This window comes from Lepisma saccharinum, chromosome 6, assembly GCF_977018435.1.
Source record: "Lepisma saccharinum chromosome 6, izLepSacc3.1, whole genome shotgun sequence".
Taxonomy (NCBI): domain Eukaryota; kingdom Metazoa; phylum Arthropoda; class Insecta; order Zygentoma; family Lepismatidae; genus Lepisma; species Lepisma saccharinum.
The window spans coordinates 63,069,835-63,088,283 of record NC_139234.1 but is presented as its reverse complement, the minus strand read 5'-3'; the positions used below and the strand labels follow the sequence as shown (position 1 = coordinate 63,088,283).

Here is an 18,449-nt window from a genome sequence, read left to right as displayed (position 1 = left end):
TTTATAAGAAAATAAGCTCGGTGATTACATTGAAAAATTTCCCAAACCGGAAGTTCTTACCCCGCCATCTATAATCGAATTGTCTGATCGATTATTTTTTGTTTACTCATGAATAACCCCCATACTAACGTAGCATTACATATGGTAAATAAACACGCCCCAGTACATAAAAGGTCTAGATCTCTTTGTTTTTTCGTCGAAACTAGTTACTAAGAACTTCGTGTTATTGTTTCTGACGATTTAAACATAAAGAAACATAAGAAGCAGCCTTAATTTTCCCGATGAAATTCCCTCTCGTTGAATGTTAACAAATAGACACAACAGCCGGGTGGCACATTCAAACATGGCGTCCGCCGCAAGCTATTTTGGCTTCAGCTGACGTCACACGCGCTCTCTCTATACCTTCTATACTCTAAGGGAAATATAAAAACTTAGCACAGAGAGAGAGAGAGAGAGAGAGAGAGAGAGAGAGAGAGAGAGAGAGAATATTAATGAAGAAAATGAAAGAGTCAACGGGAAAAAAGCACAGAAAAAAATATCAAGGAGAGAGGCGAACGAACCAAGAGATAGGATACAGGCAAGGAAAGTGATGCAAATAAAAGGGAGAACTAGGCAATTTTGCTTGTTCCAGGGGGGCCAAGGGAGTGATTGCCTTGCACCTAAAACTAACAATACATAGAAAAAAAAATTCGTCTCGAATAACCCAAAAAATAGTTTCTTGTAACCAAATATTTGTTGAAAAATGGGCAAGAAAAAAATTGTTGTTCACCAGAAACAAATTCGAAGAGTTTCCAACAAATTCAGTCAAAATTACAAAATTTAGGACACCAAAAAGATTAACTAAAGGTGTTTAATTCAGTCAAACAAATCATTTTTTTTTGTGTGAGTAACCAAGTAACATACAAATTATAGACGATCACCTCCCGGTTTCACGTCTAAAAAGACGAACCCTTTCCCCTCGAGACTTATAAGATTAACAATATATCATTTGAAGTAATTTCCTGGCGGCGAATGATGAAGAAGTTCTCTCGGGCAATCAGCCAGGTAATTTCCGGATAGGCTTCCGAGCTTTCGAGAGCTAACGTCACTCTCATCTTCAGGGATTGAATACCTGAAGATGAGAGTGACGTTAGCTCTCGGAAGCCGATCCGGAAATCACCTGGTTGATATTCCGAGAGAACTTCTTCATTAATATATCATTTGTTGTAAAAAGTATATGGCGATCACCTGCCACTTATAACGAACGAAAAGATGATCGTCATCAACCTCTTTGAAGTCTAAAGTTAAACGGTCATCCTCTCTCGAAGTTAACAATAAACCTCGAATGAACCTAACAGACTACAACTAGAAGTTATCAATCCCCCACGAGAAATTGAAGCCAATCCACAAGGATCCAAATGAACATCATAATGTTGACTACATATTCTAGGGATCATTAGATTCTCAGCTTACCATATCTCTTCATATCTTGCAAATTCAAGATGTAGCTTCCTGGAAAGAACATGTAAAGTCCTGGCTCACCACAGCCTCCAGGTTGCACAGTGTCTGGCCTTTCAATACTTGCTTTGGTTGGTGATCCCACTCGCAAATCAGAACCCTGGAAAAACAAGGAATATGAAGATTGTTAAAAGTCATATACGTATTCCTGAAACTACAAATTTAAGATTCTGTGCTAAAGTTGACTGAATTGCTGTTAGTAGAATTGTACCTATATGTGTAACCTAATCATAGTGAATGTGATGCAAAGTCTGAAATCAGAATGCAGTACAGCGTCACGATCAAAGGCGCCCGCAGGGGGGAGGGCAGGGGGCACCTGCTACCTTGAGATTTCCGGATAGAGTTAATGTAATTCGAATGGTGAAATTGTAGAGATATTTTACAACAAAAATATTGTTTTCTTTGACTTACAGGCCGTAAGTTGCAGCAACTATTATTATTATTATTTTACAGTACCCTTCGGTACGTAAAATCATGGATCAGAGGTACCATGAATGACAGTAAATTAAGTGGTCTCTGACTCTGATTGATATCAGTATATTGTGAAAAAGTACAAAAAGACATACTATTGTTTATCAACAAAGTGATCTCCTGTGTGTGCGTAATCTTCAAAGTGAAGATGTTTATTGAAAGATGTAAAGGTGAATCCAATTTCTATCTAAATAATAGACTCGAATGTGAACTTGCATACAACGCCAAAGTATTTTCAATTCAATTTGAAGTATTTGAACTAGTAGTATTAGTAACTAATAATAATAATAACAACAAAATAATAGCACTAATAATAACAGTAATAATAATAGCAATAATATAATAATAGTAAAAGTTTATTTCACTTTGCTCCCTTTAGAAAAATTTGGCGTGCGCCCTTGGTTACGATTAGGAATTTAGCCGTTTCGAATTTTGAACATAACAATTTAAATGTCGTAAAGTAATCGTAAAAGTAGCTGTTTTAATATCGTTACTTCTATGGCAAGAAATGTAACTCTGTTACAGTTACAACTAAGACAAGGTGGGGCCACGTTCCCCCCCTGGAAAATGAATGTCCACCTAAAAATTATATATTTCACACATAATTTAATTTCAGGCACTATAATTCAGTGGCGTATGCTGGTTTTAACTAGTGGGTAATCTCCGACACTTGATTCATCCACCCACTCCTGAAGTCTCCCTGCAAATTTACCTCAACATCCATACAGGATTTATGAATATATGTGTGAAAAATTTTACCTTATTGTTGCGACCACTGTCGAATAATTGTTGTGATTGCACTTGCAGTTAATCTACGTTTAGAATTTCAAATGATAAAACAAGAGAATATAATAAATCTATAAGAAAAAACCTGTAACAAAGAATATGAAAGGAATGCGGTAGTGAAATAAAAACCCTCAATATTAATTTAAGTGTAAAATTCAAGTTACCCCAGTACCCAGTCACTCGTGCATTCCCGATTTTTGTTTTTATACACGGAAGTTTAAGTTCAAGATCTATGGTACAAGAGATGCTACTGACCTACCTACATTAACTATTTGAAATTTCTCCGGAAAAGATCCCGTTCCAAATATTTTCGCACGCAAATATTGTATTATATCCATTCATTGCCTTTAACTTCAGTGAACACAGCACTAGCACAAATACTAAACCACTAACAGCTAAACAAATATTAAATTCTCGAATCGCTACAACACGCATTCAATTCCCTGCGCCAATCTTCTATTGTGGTTCCTTCCTGCTTGACACAGAATTAAATTCCCTATGGATGTTGAAAAAATCCCTTTCCCAGCTTTATATTCCCTGCGATGCGCGAGGTTCTATAAGTTGGAATCATTGCGTTTTTTGTTTATATATTTTACATTCAAACATCTTTTATCATTATGATCATTATTAATCTAAAGAGGGGGGAAAAGCAACTTAAATTACCTAATATATGTGTACATATATATATAATTTATTTCTGATAGCCACCCAGCGTCGAATAACATGGGTACCTGGGGGAAACCCTGCGGGGTAAAGGCGGTCAGGGGCGTGATGCTGATCACATCACCCCCACTCACGACCGGATCAAGAAAGTGTGGGGCGTTACCCCCACACCCCCTATACGCCTTCATGGCGTGGTGCTAAGCACAGGGGAACACTTTACCTTTTTTTTTTTTTTTTAGCTTTCCCTTTTAAAAATTATTCATTTCTGTGAAAGAAGTACTCTCACTGGTTTTGAAGGCTACAAAGAAAGTAATCACGCATTTTAAAATACAAAAATGAAAAAAGTAAGCATATAAATAGTTTAATTACTTCATTAATCGATTGATTAAACTGTTATTTGACGTCGCTTTTCTGCCACTTTTGGCTAATCACTACGAGTGATGATATGACATTGATGAAGGGACATTTACAAAGAACACCCATGCCTAGACCGGTATTCGAACCCTGGAGCTCTGGTGTCGTAGGGAGCTGTGCTAACACTCCGCAATGGAGGTCGGTGTAATAGTTGTTTTTTCCTTTGACAATATCTGTTGAAATAGCAGAGATCAGGAAGACAGAAGCAAACGTAAAATGAGAATTTTCATAGAATTGGTTCGCGAATGTTGTTCAGATTTCTCTGTTTCTCGCGCATTTTCAGATGTATTTTCTCTTCTTTCCTTTTCAGTACGTAATTTGTGAACCCAAAACCTGTTTCCTGATAAATTTCCCTGTCGTAAACAACACAGCTCCTACGATACAAAGGCCATCGGGGAAGAATGGCAGAAGAGGGTGCCAGCCAAGGGAACGGCAAAGGCTCTGGGGTGGAGAGTGCGACCGATGGACTCTTTCCAGAAGGAGCTTACCCTTGCCACGGAATAACCGCGCCTGAGAAGCAGTGTTTCCTTCCCCTCCCGTCAAGGGTTTTAAAGGGAGCCGGTGGAATCTCACCCTGACGTCACCAGATTCCACCAGCTGGAGAAAAAGCCTCACGGACATTCCGCGGCAAACGGTTGAAAACATTCGCGCGCTGGAAGCAAAGAAATATGTGATTCAAAGATTGGTTTGGAAGAATATTGCGAAGAAATAAAAAACAACTTTTAAAAAAATTATAGCCGGGTCATCTCCGATTACCTAGGTGACCCAGAGTATACGCCGCTGCTATAATTTATGTTACTTATTATAAAATCGCTCAAGAAACATGATAACTTCAGACTGAAATAGTGTTTCTTGAGGATCAATCATTATTAAGGGGGAAAATATGCCTCCTTTGCCCCCCCTGGAAAAAATTACCTTCCTTGCCCCTCCCTGGAAAAAATCTGCGGACGTCCATGCTTGCAATCCCTTGATAACCTTTATGATATTGAACGTATTATTACAATAAGGCAGGACAAATACATACCTCGTACGTGAGCCATGTTTCTAATGGATCAACGGGCACATTCTTCCAATGTGGCGGAATCAGGATAGTAGCAGAACCAATATACGCTCGGCCGTGTGTAGCTTTGAAGAAGGTATTGTTTCCACTGATCACTAGCTCCTGTGTGAAAAGAAAGTACCAAGTTTAATACGTTTGCAAGTTACCGTGAAAAACATTCAACCAGTTCACAAATCTTGCTCTGAGATTTTTTGTGAGTATTTTTGTCAAATGCCAGTGGAGAGCGGCTGTTCAATGTTGTAAAAAAGAATTAAAACTGGCCTCAGAAATTCAACGTCGGAAAGCAGACTTTCTATAGATCGACCACAAGGCAAAAAACCTTGGGACGAGAAGTCCCCGCGGAGTTTTCCCTTCTTCCCTCCACCTCGGGCCATAAAGAAGAATGGTCCACTCTCCCCCTCCCCTACTCGCGGGAGTACGGTGGACAGGAGTCGCGGGTCTGCGCAGGTTGTTTTGCTCGTGGTTCCACTATAGTTTGGCATCCTACGAATGCTGATGTCTTGCAAGAAATTGACTTTGAATTTTCTACCATAGAAGCCAGAAGGAAACAATTTTATGTGTGTGTTCTTATGTTAAATGTAAGTGTATTGTTTTATCGTAGTTTATTGAAAAATTGTTAATGATATGTGTCTATATTTTACAATTTACAAGTGTTATTAATAAGGAAGTGGAAGTGAAGTACCATTATAACAAAACTGTTAATAATAATAATAGTAATAATAATAATAATGTTGGTAGGGGCCAAAATGGAGGCTAGCCTAGGACCCAAATTTCCTGCCTAGGGTACGTATTGATTAACGTATAAATTTTAAAAAAATTGAAAGCCAAAATTATTTTTCTTCCACATCGTATGCAATTTTTTTAAGGAATGGGGAAGTCGGTACTCCGTTTACTGACGTTTTAAATTCAATTCGTGAACCTCATTTTGTGGAAAGCAGTGGAAATTAGCATTGCGGTGGGCAGTTTGTCTATTTATCTCCTCCGTTGACTGTACACTACATAACGCAGCCACGGATACATTTACATTTACTACAACAAGCACATGTAAGCCTTATAAACCAGGCTTACACTTTATAATATAGTTCCAGTGAAATGTATTTATATGGCAAAATTCTTGAACATTTTCTAAGTTGAACTCCGATTGATAGCGTTCAAGTTCCGGTTTATTAGGATAAAAATACAGTAAAACAAAGACTGCTGACACAGGGACAAGTTTAAAAGAGGCCACACAGTGAGACATGCTACCACCAGTGGCGTGCCCAGGATTTTCGAAAAAAAGGGGGGGTAGTATAATATTTTTAGTACCTAAACAGCCCACATTTCACCACATTTTCCTGCTTTTGACGTTCTATTTTTTTATGAATATTGCCCACAAGGGGGATTATGACCTCCATCAACCCCCCCCTTTCCTTGGGCACGCCCAGGCCCGTAGCCAGATATTTAATTCGGAGGGGGCTCATCTCATATCAGCAGCCGCCATCCAGAGGCGAAAAATTGGTGGAAAGGGGTAAAAGAACTTAAGATGGATTTCTCAAAATATTAGAACTTATTATACAAGATGTTTAATCCTGCTAATGAAGTAAAATTAATTACCACTGTACACTATTTAAATTAGATATTTGAATGATTTCGGGGAAGGGCTTCAGTCCCCTGAGCCCACCACCTCGGCACGTGCCTGTGCACGCCACTGACTACCACCCAAACTTTGCCTGCTGGTTTTCTTTCAGTTCGAGGCGAAAGATGTGTGGAGTGAATGACTGAATTAAAAATTATGGGATCGTTAACACTTGGACTATTCGCAGCATTCATTTCACATGGAAACAAACCGCTTGGGAACAACGCTACGTTTTGACAATAATACAAATTGTGCTTGCACAAAACTAGACCTGTAGACATGAAAACTTCTTATTAAAAGTACAGGGTGCTCACACACTGGGCGTACCCCCTTTTTTCCGATACTACAGTGGTTGTTGTTGTTATAGCGATGTCATCACGTACAGTACCTGATAGTTCACTTGTCCAGGACATCGGTACAGAGATCATCATGATGGTCGCACAGCTGAATTCTGCGCCATGTCCTGGCAGATGTTTTGCGGGGATTTTCCGGCGTTACGTCCTATCAGCATCAAGAGAGTTCATTAACGTGACAAGGACGGTACGGCTTGCACTTTAAAATCAAGTTTCATGTGTCGAACGATTGCAAATCCACAACAATTAAACATACTTTCCGACGAAAAACCAGGGGTACGCCCACTTTGTGGACACCCTGTAGAAGCAATACATGTAGTGCGGTCTTCATGCGTAGAATAAAGTATAAGCAGCATAGGAATATTCAGCTTAAAAGAGGACAGCATACAACAGATGTTCTTTTTTTTTTTTAAAAAAAAAATAACTATTCTTCTCGGTAAATACATATAAAACAAGAGAATATTTTTTTCTTACCATGTCGAAACGTGTAAAAATATGTTTTTTTAAAATAAGTCAGTTATTAACGGAAAGTATGGAAAAGAAAGTACAGTCGTGCGGAATTATTATGTATTATTCTTTAACGGACCAACTTACATCAATAGAGCACTTAAACTGTGACAATTGCAAGTGACGTAAAAATCAACTATGCAAATGTTAGTTATTCATCTCTCGTGCTCCGACATAATTCCCCGGGTTTAAATCAAATTAAACTTGCTATTCGATCCCCGGCCGGTTCAAATCCGGCATTCATACAGTTACACACAAACACAAACTTCTAACATTAAAATAAAATGATGTTATTTTTTATTTTCACATGTAAAAAGATACCGGTATGGCATACAGTTTGCATACCACCAGAAAAAAAGCACTGCCTAGGATTTAGCTTTGCATTACATTACCACCTTTACCCACATAGGATCTAAATATTCCAATCACCAGGTAAATTGTAACATGCTTTTTCCTGTGGCACATGCCGTAAACACCACGCCAACCACGGAGCACGAACAAATTTCGGCGTTCTACCGACGCGAGCAACATCGACGGTTACTTCAAATTCAAACTTACGTGCAACGCTTCCTTCACTTGTTAACAGTAGAGCCAAAGTTTGAGGTTTAAGCCAATTTTATGCTCAGATAGGCTAATTTTGAATTTAAAATTGAATCAACCACTGCATTAAGCCTCCACCCACGACTTCTCCTGATTACAAGTCAACATCATCAGAGAAGCCGAGATTATCCTTCAGATCACTAATGTAACTGCCCAGGGTGCGAAATCATTCAAAACTGGTGGGGGGAGAAAGTTCTTCATCTACAAACCCCCTCCCCCACAAACATGTGTAAATTATGTGATACATATTTGTAATGTTATTAAAAGTAAAAATAGTAGTAGATTTGTTAATGATCTCTTGAGAGAGAATGCATTCAATACTCACAACTACACTAAAATGTGTGTGTTTTCGATATTATTCTTAGTAAAGTGTATTTGAAATGAAAAGTAATTGCTTATCTTTTGTTTGCTATAACAAAAACCCCTCCCTGCCTGGAAATTTTTGGTGGGGGAGGGATTTTTGAGGCCAATATTGTTGGTGGGGGAAATTCCCCCCAGAATTTCGCACCCTGTAATTGCCACACTTTATTGGAGAGAGAGATGAAATTATTCATTTATGGAATTATTTACACATTTTCAGAAAGTAATGTGTCAGGTAAGGGTTTCAATTTTTTTAATGTTTAGTTTTGAATACATTCTTGCTTTAACTGTACAAGGTGTTTAGTAATGAGCAAATCATCTTGAGGTGAAATGTGTGCATGGTCATCAGGAAGATGGGACCCCCCCCCCTGCAAAATGATTATCAACTTAAACTTATATTTCACATGTTCTTTCATTTAAGTAACAGCAATATATGATATTTTTTTAAGATTACAGTCCTTCAAAATGAGGCGTCGCGTGAGGTTCATATACGGGTGTTCACAATAAAATTTGTATACTGAATGCATATTTACTTCTCTACTCTCTATTTTTGTTATTATTACTCCATTTAGTTTGAAGCTAGGAGCAGTTACTTGTATTTTTTAGGGGGGTGAGCTGGATATAATATTACATCTTTTTTATTTGCAAATTATCCTTTCTTTAGTAATAAAGTAATATATTATGTGTTAGGTGGAATATGATTTCTTCCTTATTTATCTTCACGGGGTTTAATTAATAGTTCATTTGTTTAAGGTGGAGGATATATTAAGTCTATTGATTATGGATGGAGTGAATTGATTGGGGGGCAAGGAATATATAAATGCATAAGGAGTGGTTCTCTAAATATTCAATTAATACATTCTAATTATTTTAATATTTATTTTATATTTTCATTTTTAATAGTAACATCATTTTCAATTGAAAAAGTAAGAATAACATTTCAACTTTTCAACAATTACACTATATTTGAAGTAATACAAGTTTTTTATATACAACTAACAGCCTGTTGATTACGTTATTTATAATTAGTAATGGTTGGTCCAAACTATTTAAATGTACGTATCTATTCCGAACAAGATCTCTTGCTGATTTGCCCGAATAAGTGACTAAAGAACACACACTAGGCATGCGCTTTTATTTCCTTAAAATCCGCCAGGTTTAGCGACTTCTCGCTAAGGTCTGCAACTATGTAGCGCAGACCTTTTCGAGTCCCCCTATACATGCCTTGTATATGCTGCATTCTGGTGCCTAATGTAAGAAATATTGCCGCTTGCATCAGTGTTCGCACAGCGAAGTAAACATCTTCGGGGTATAGTGGCCAACAGCCCTAAGCTGTCAGCTCTATGCAACACGCACAACAATTGTGTTCAACGCCCTCCACGGAACACCGTAGGAGTCAGTGTTACCAACTATCTAAATTTTAGAGAAGTTATCAGACGTGAAAGAAGTCGTGTCAGAGTAAATTTTGTATATATACTCGTACATCAAACATAGTATTTTTTCGATACGTATGTGTGTGTGCGTAATTTAAAACATTACTATGCATGAGTGTTCACGTGCTCATGCGAACATTATCAGGCGACGCGCCTACCTAAATCGTCGCCACTGTTTAAGGCTCTCATTTTAATCAGAACGTGAAATCGGGACATTTTTTACCACTCCACTCCTCTGTTTCCATGCTATAACTTTGTGTGCAGGAACCATCTCAGTATGTGTGTTTGTCAATTTCTTCTGATCAGAATCAAACCATCTGTGTACCAGAAGTGGTTTTACGAAGCTGTTACACATACACGAGATGGACAATCCACTCGACTACGCGAGATTCAAGCTGTGGGCTGCGAACTGGACACAGTTCTCGAATATTTCTCTCTGATTCGAGCCTGAACACTACTAATGTGTCTTGTCTTCACATGTTGCAGCTCTTACAAAAGCAGAATCCCACCAAATTGTTCATATTTAGGCCTAAGCACTCGCAAGTGTTCAAAATTGTCTGTCACAGCTTCCGCAGTCTTCTCACACATCGGCACGAAACAAAGGAAGCTGGATCGCGAAACAATTAATGCACAGTGAAAACCCTTCCGTTCCCAACACATCTAATGTTTCGTCTCCCAATATGGTTAAATGCTTACTTATTTATCTCCAGTGATGTGCCCAGGGGAGGGTTGGTGGGGTCATAGCCCCATTTGAACGTCAAAGACAGGAAAAGATGGAAAAATGAGGACTGACCACCAAAAATAGTATACTCTCCCTTCCAAATATCCTGGGAACGCCACTCGTTATCTCGGACACATTTTTTGAAATCAAGTCACCAGAAGTTTTTATGAGTGCACGATCAAATAAATCATGAACAAGTCCTTGAATTCAACGCTTAAAAGGAAATGACGTCAGAGACAACGCCATATTTCTCATTGGATCCAAGGTCCGGTCAAAGAATATATATTTAGGAATGGTTCTAATTAACGCATAGTTATATCCTCATTATATTCTAGAATGTTCCGCAGATAAACGATTCATAGATATTACCAGTAAGTAGTGTAAACTTATTGTTTCAATATAACACTTGGTACGAGCCCTTTTTTTTTATGGATTTAACCTCAGTGGTAGCATATTTTGACGATTTTTTTGTTGATTTTATAGCGTTTGACGACTTTTCAGTGCAATTTTCACCGCATCTAATTTTTTCCCCACTCACACTTGGTACGAATGCCACGATCTTACGTGATATAACTTAACCTATTCATTTTTTTTATTACGTGCTAAACTACACGAGAGCCTCTACGTGCTTTCACCTACTTTAGAGTAGTACAATCAACCCGGTTGAGAAACTTCAAGTGGGGTTCAGTGTTGCCAACCCACCCCAAGAAAATTTCACCATGGTGATATTTTACAGGCGAAGCTAACCTACCAATAGGAGTTGGCAACACTGATTAGTTGCTTCACAAACCTCTTGAGTAGGGGCAAATAGAGAGTACTGGGCCATCAATTTGGGCTCGGTGGGGCTCGCAGTGTTGCCAACTGCTTATTCGAAAAAATCACCAAGGTTTTTCTTGGTCTAACCTAACCTAAAGCAAGGAGCTGGCAATCTTGCTTGAGAGTTCACAAACCGGAAGTGTGGCTCGGTGGGGCTCGCAGTGTTGCCAACTTCTTACTCGAAAAAATCACCAAGGTTTTTTTTGGTCTAACCTAACCTAAAGCAAGGAGCTGGCAATCTTGCTTGAGAGTTCTGCAACCGGAAGTGGGGCTCGCAGTGTTGCCAACACCTACTCGAAAAAAAATCACCAAGGTTTTTGTCTTGGTCTAACCTAACCTAAAGCAAGGAGCTGGCAACCTTGCTTGAGGCTTGCCTTACAGTGCATAAAGCAAAATTGGCAACCTACTGGTATTTTTGCCATAGCCTTTTACAAAAAAAAAAAGAGAGAGGAGAGAGAGAGGGAAGAGTTAAACAACCGACAGCTGCCAACACCCACCTACAGTTTTTTTTTGTCTAACCTAACCTAAAACAAGGAGCTGGCAATTTTACTTAAGACTTGCCTTACAGTGCATAAAGCAAAGTTGCCAACCTACTGGTACTTTTGCCATAGCCTTTTACAAAAAAAGAGAGAGGAGAGAGAGAGAGAGAGAGAGGGAAGAGTTAAACAACCGACAGCTGCCAACACCCACCCTAACCTAACCTAACCTAACCTAACCTAACCCACCCTAACCTAACCTAACCTAACCTAACCTAACCTACTCTAACCTAACCTAACCTAACCTAACCTAACCTACTCTAACCTAACCTAACCTAACCTAACCTAACCTACTCTAACCTAACCTAACCTAACCTACTCTAACCTAACCTAACCTAACCTAACCTACTCTAACCTAACCTAACCTACTCTAACCTAACCTAACCTAACCTAACCTAACCTAACCAGCTTCCGTGCAGCCGGTTGGATTCGTGACGCCGCGATAAACATTAACTTCCGTACCGGGCAGAATGCCTGTTCCGGCGGCGTGGAATTCGCGCCACTCCCCAAGTTCACGTTGAAAGGGGAGAGGCCGGCTGCGACCATGATGCTCGGGTAGAGTGACGTAAAGTCCAATGTCAAAATAATCTCATTCTCTGTTCTGTTTTTGAGTGCCACGTTCATGTGAGGGTTACGGCGTACGTAACCCCCGACCAGCTTGTGATGATACTCGAGATACGACTGTGGGAAACACAAATATTGCTTGTTCTGCAACGCTTCGCTGAAATAGTAATGCAAGAGATGCCAGTTGAGTTTGTGCCCTCGAACCTGGTCCGCGTGCAACACGCTCTGGCAGCACAATTTGGGTCGCCCTAAACTCAGAGGCCTAGTGAGTTGGCAATACTGACACGACCTAGTTTTTGCTTATATTGTCGCCGCAACCGGATGTTTTTTTTTTTGGTGTATATTGGCTGCACTGCATCCTGTTTATTGCAAAAATAATCCACAGTGGGTTGGATATTACAAACAATACGAGTCCGAGTTTTGAAAGTGTAATGTCTGGCATCGAATACCCCGGTGACTATTTCTGATACATCAAAATTCGAAACACGAGCACGAGATGCAGAAGGAAAACGCTTAATGATCAACGTGTATTCCTATACGTTGGATAAACATGTCGTGCATCCCCGTCAGGATAAGCGATGTCGACGATGATGATGCTCGTGTGATTAATCTTCTTCTAATTTCAAACGACAGTGTTCACTATTACTGTCTCAGGAATGTTATGCGCTTCCTCTTTTCTCTATAAAAAAGAGAGATTTGTGTTGATTGTTTGGTTAAAAAGAATTTCTTAATTATTTGTTTTTTGTCACAAGAATTGTTTGAATTTCAAACATTCCTAAGTGTTTGCTTAAAGATTGATGCATTAACCTGTTAAGAATGTCACATTAATAATACCGGCTCGGAAATGTCATGTCCTCTTCCTCTATAGAAGGTCATATAAATGTGCTAATTGGTTGGTTAGGGGGGATTTTTTGATTAGTAAATTGAGGTTATAAATACGTACGTATAAAGGTTTTGCTAATATGAAATGCTAAAGTTTAGTACTTGGCTCTCTCAGAGATTCGAATTCTATTAGGTTAAACAGCATAGAAATTTCACAGCAAGAATTCTCATATTTACTGACGATATTCTTAACAACCTGTGTTTTGATTCCACTACAAACTGTATACAAAATATGCAGTCCCTAGAATAAGATGAATGAGGCTTATAAACCTCGACCTATACAGTTGTACAATCTGGCAATGAATAGATGTTGTTTTTTTATTAAGCATAGCAGAGTGTTTTCGCTTATTTTAATATCAGGCAACAATGTTAGAAAGTGCCCCCAAGAATAAAATTTAAAATCACTAATGTGATATGAACTTTTTTACTTGTGTGTATTTGAATATGAAAGTGAGGTATTTTGAATAATTGAGGAGGACAATCACAAGTAAGCTTGCAATGGTATTGGGAGGTGTCACGAGTTCAAATTTTAGACGATTTCTGTTAATCTGCTAAGGCGATATCAGTACGAAAAAATTTGTAAAAAAGAAGAGGCTAATGGCAACGATGAGGATGAATAATGATAATTATGATGAAATTGATGTGTGGCACTTAGAAAACAAAAACTTCAAAGTGTATTGCACCAACAGCTACAATTGTCCCCCTCTCCTCAAAATACAAGGCAGTTAACAGAGGTGTGTATATTTGTTGGTTTACGAGTCTGAGGGCTTAAGTTAGTATATTCACTATAGCTATACATATTAAAAATGAAATGACCTGAGCAATAAAATATAACAATACCGATTCTGGCTTTTTGTCGGATGACGTAGTGGTAACGTTTGTTGCAATCACACCTCTGATGGTGTATAAAACTTAAATGTTTTGCATAACATGAAATATTGTTAATGGGAATGTGTTGTTTCTAATGTTAAATATAGAAAGCAGATAACAAGAAAAAAGAAGAAAAGAAATAATGTTGCAGGTAGATACGGAGCCTCAGCCCAAACACATATATGATCAGACAGGATGTCAACGATACATTCATAACTAACATGTGATTATTCAAAAATTGAAATAGTACAGTGGGAAACAACTAACTAACTAACTCTCTATGTTTTTTTTTAAACCGGCACGAATGAGAAAGGAATAAAGGAGATTTTTACAGGAATCTTGTTGGGAAACCTGATGGTAAAGGACCAAAACGAACATGGAGATGAATCTAAAAGAAATCTGTAAAGATTGGAATAGAATATATATAAATTTTGCTCAGGATAAGTACAAATTGAACTGTAACTACGAATTTTCAGAATCAAGAGTGCTAGAGAATTAATTAATTAATTAATATTTAATATAATGAAGGTAGTAATATAGTATTCTTATTGAGAAGAGAATCTCTACAAAACTTATTTTTCCTCGTACGTTTACTAATAGCAGTTACATTTGACATGTTTGACTAATCGCGAATCAACGTACGGAAGCCGTTGGAAGAAGCAGTTTGAAGACTGAAATGGCTATGGAAGGACACTTATTATAATGTTAATATCTTAGTATAATGTTTTGAGAATTGCTTCTCGATAATGTTTGGTATATAATTTAATCTGTTGTTAGATAAAATACATAATTATCAGAATTTAAGGATGGAAAATATGAAGAGCGAATGAATGATACGTTTGACTAATCGTGAAGATAAGTATCACAGTACGTTTTATCGTTTCTTATATAAACGTTTCAACGTTTAAGAACGTATAAGAACGTTTACTGAAACGTTTCAACGTTTGTTGAATCATTTATGAACATTTTGCCACATTGTGTTTGTGTGTAGCGACTAAGGACTGAACTTTCATTTAGTGAAGTAAATTTCGCCCTGGTTACTATATTTTCAAGTATTTACACTGTTGGAAGTCATTGTAAAAATTTACAATACTCTATCGTTAAAATTTAAGTCTTTCTGTTAATTTACACAAACACTATGAATTAAAATTGATGTCAGCGCCGTGGCAAGAATGAGAAGTAAAGATGGCGTTGGTAATACTAAAGACAGACACACGCACCCGTACACGTGCGCGCGCGCACACACACACATACACACATGTAAATTGTCGATTGCTAATTTCGCACTTGTTTCTTATTTTTTCTGTGATTCTATGGAATGAAATCATACTTCTCCTGGAGAAGATATTGTTATCTGCTTAAGTTTCTGTTTCAATTCTTGAACACTACGTTTGCGGGAAACAAAATGAACATGGTGATGTACAATTTTTCGCTGGCTGAACAATATTGAGATATACGAAAATCTTTCAAATTTAAATATGAATATTTTATTTTGCACAAATATCTATAAACATTATCAATTACAATTGTGTGCACCATAAATATATTTCTGTAAACCGAAACGGTAAAATTACATTAAGCTTCCCCGATGGCGTAGTGGTAACGTCATCGGCTTGTAATCAAGGGTCCCGATTCGATAACACGGTGGAGGTAAATAAAGGTTCGGATCCCACTTTAAACTGTACGCAAGTGGATTTAAAATACACTTTATTTAAATTACATCAATTATAGTTAAGTTTGTTAATAGTCGATACTACTTTTAAAAAGTTATTGTTAATTTTTACGGTAAATGGATATCAGCCGAAATTGACGACTTGTAGCCACCTTGGTGGCCTAGGGAGTACAGAGGTTTATTCATAATTTCGTTACTGAACGTTTCCGGTTCGAGTCCTGGTTTTGGCATAGGAGTTGCTGTGTGCGAGTCCCTTGGTCACATTAATCTAATCAGCATTCATTCTTATCTTCGTTATTGACTTAAGAGTCAGAAAAGCAATATATATATTTTTTTCTATTCAAGTTTAAGGTAGTTTCTCACCGTGGCCGTGCGGTTTAAGACGTCATGCCTTGGTCACCGGCTACGGGACGCGCGCAGATTCTAGTCTTCTTGGGGAAGCGTTATAACCTGAGGCTTGGGCTTTTTTATTGGACCGGTGGCCACCCACCATCATAAAAAAGTTGTGAGCTACGAATGAGTATCATAACACGGTCATGGAAACCTACAATAACGACTGGGGGGTTCGTCGTGCTGACCGCACGTCAGTCCATAACTGGTTGGATCTACATCTACAAGTGGGAGTCAGACTGGCGGACGGCTCTCGAAGGGCTGTGGCGCCACGGTATGATTTGGTGATCGTCTGGAGAACTATGAGAGAAAGCCACAAAGGAGACCTCAACCCAAAACAGTGCAAGGAACTTGATCGCTCGAAGCCCCGATGTTGACGTCCGAGTTTGCATTTCAATTAGGTTATTACTTCTACTTTAGATCAGTCGCAACGCTGGGGTATAATTGATTGATTTGGTTTGTTTTATTTCGCTTTTCGGCCACTTTTGGCTAATCGTAAATATGAAGATGAGTGATGGTATGATTAAATTAAAATTGATGCATGGACACTCACAAAGGACGGCCTTGTCGGGATTCGAACCCGGAACCTTCGGCAATGCGCAAGATGGAGATGAATGGTGATGAAATGGCTGAAGTGGCACTGACAAATATATATTAAGGGAATAAAACAACCTCCAAAGAGGGTTGGCCGTGGGTCTAGGCGTCAGAGCCTATCTAGCCTGCAAGAATGCTGCGCAGAACGTACTACGAGTTGAGCTGAGATGAGTTTTGGTTTTAAGTCCACTTTATGCACATAAAGGTCAATCGGGACTGGACCTACAGTTTATAGTGGGATCTGCATTAATTGTGCCTCTATCGGGTATCGAACCCGGGATGACTTGATTACAAGGCGACGACATTACCACTACGCTATTGAACGTCCTACGAAGAAGAGAAGTTGGCATTTGAGTGTGTTCATTTTTAACGTCACCCCTCTTCACACTCTCCGGTTCCCGGTTAATTTTCTCATATTCTAATTATCAAGCGAGAAAGAGCTTTTACCTCACTACATAATTTTCCCAGGTCTATTACAACAAGTGGAGTTGCTTTTGATTGAGCAAACGCACGAACAATGCACGACACTAGCCGAGAATCGATTCTGGATTCTGATGCGATATTCAAGGCGCCCCGTCACAACACGATAGCCACACAAGTTGTACGTATACAGGGTAACCGGTAATTACATGTATTCCCTGAAAGGGGTTAAAGTAGAGGCAATTTGCAATAAATTTGACCATATCATACCCCGTCCGAAAATTAGTAGTTTTCGAGATAATCGAATTTCTAATTTTTTAATAACAATTTTCCACATACGAATTGAGAACAGCTTATTGTATGGCACATACTTCAGCGTTTTCTGGTAGCTAACAAATACAGGAGGTCCAAAAAAATGTACTCACTGTTTGATAGTCCATATCTTCTGACAAAATTGACTTGTGGGTACAATTTTTGGCACTGAGAGAGAGTTATGTTAGATGTTCAAAATAACCACCAGCAACTTGTAAACAACTCCTATGGCGCCGAACTGCAGACCGTACTACGACCGTCAGTGTATCTGGCATAATGGCAGCACATGATGCTATTTTTTTTCACGTAGCTCGTTGAGTGTAGTTGGTTTTGTCGATACACATCATTCTTGACGGTCCCCCACAGGTAGAAGTCCACTGGTATCAAATCATGGGACTTCTACCTGTGGGGGACCGTCAAGAATGATGTGTATCGACAAAACCAACTACACTCAACGAGCTACGTGAAAAAAAATAGCATCATGTGCTGCCATTATGCCAGATACACTGACGGTCGTAGTACGGTCTGCAGTTCGGCGCCATAGGAGTTGTTTACAAGTTGCTGGTGGTTATTTTGAACATCTAACATAACTCTCTCTCAGTGCCAAAAATTGTATCCACAAGTCAATTTTGTCAGAAGATATGGACTATCAAACAGTGAGTACATTTTTTTGGACCTCCTGTATTTGTTAGCTACCAGAAAACGCTGAAGTATGTGCCATACAATAAGCTGTTCTCAATTCGTATGTGGAAAATTGTTATTAAAAAATTAGAAATTCGATTATCTCGAAAACTACTAATTTTCGGACGGGGTATGATATGGTCAAATTTATTGCAAATTGCCTCTACTTTAACCCCTTTCAGGGAATACATGTAATTACCGGTTACCCTGTATACGTACAACTTGTGTGGCT

The 18,449-nt window shown here is 38.6% G+C and overlaps 1 protein-coding gene across 1 annotated transcript in view; it reads right to left on the bottom strand.

Moving 5' to 3' along the window:
* Positions 1-18,449, bottom strand: part of LOC145989091 (calcium-activated chloride channel regulator 3A-1-like) — a 212,362-nt gene that overhangs the window by 130,945 nt on the left and 62,968 nt on the right. The window contains exons 2-3 of the mRNA XM_083124386.1: positions 4,856-4,993; positions 1,453-1,597 (exon numbers count right to left, since the gene is read on the bottom strand). Of these exons, the coding sequence (XP_082980512.1) occupies positions 1,453-1,597; positions 4,856-4,993 (283 nt within the window). The remainder of the gene's footprint in view (positions 1-1,452; positions 1,598-4,855; positions 4,994-18,449) is intronic.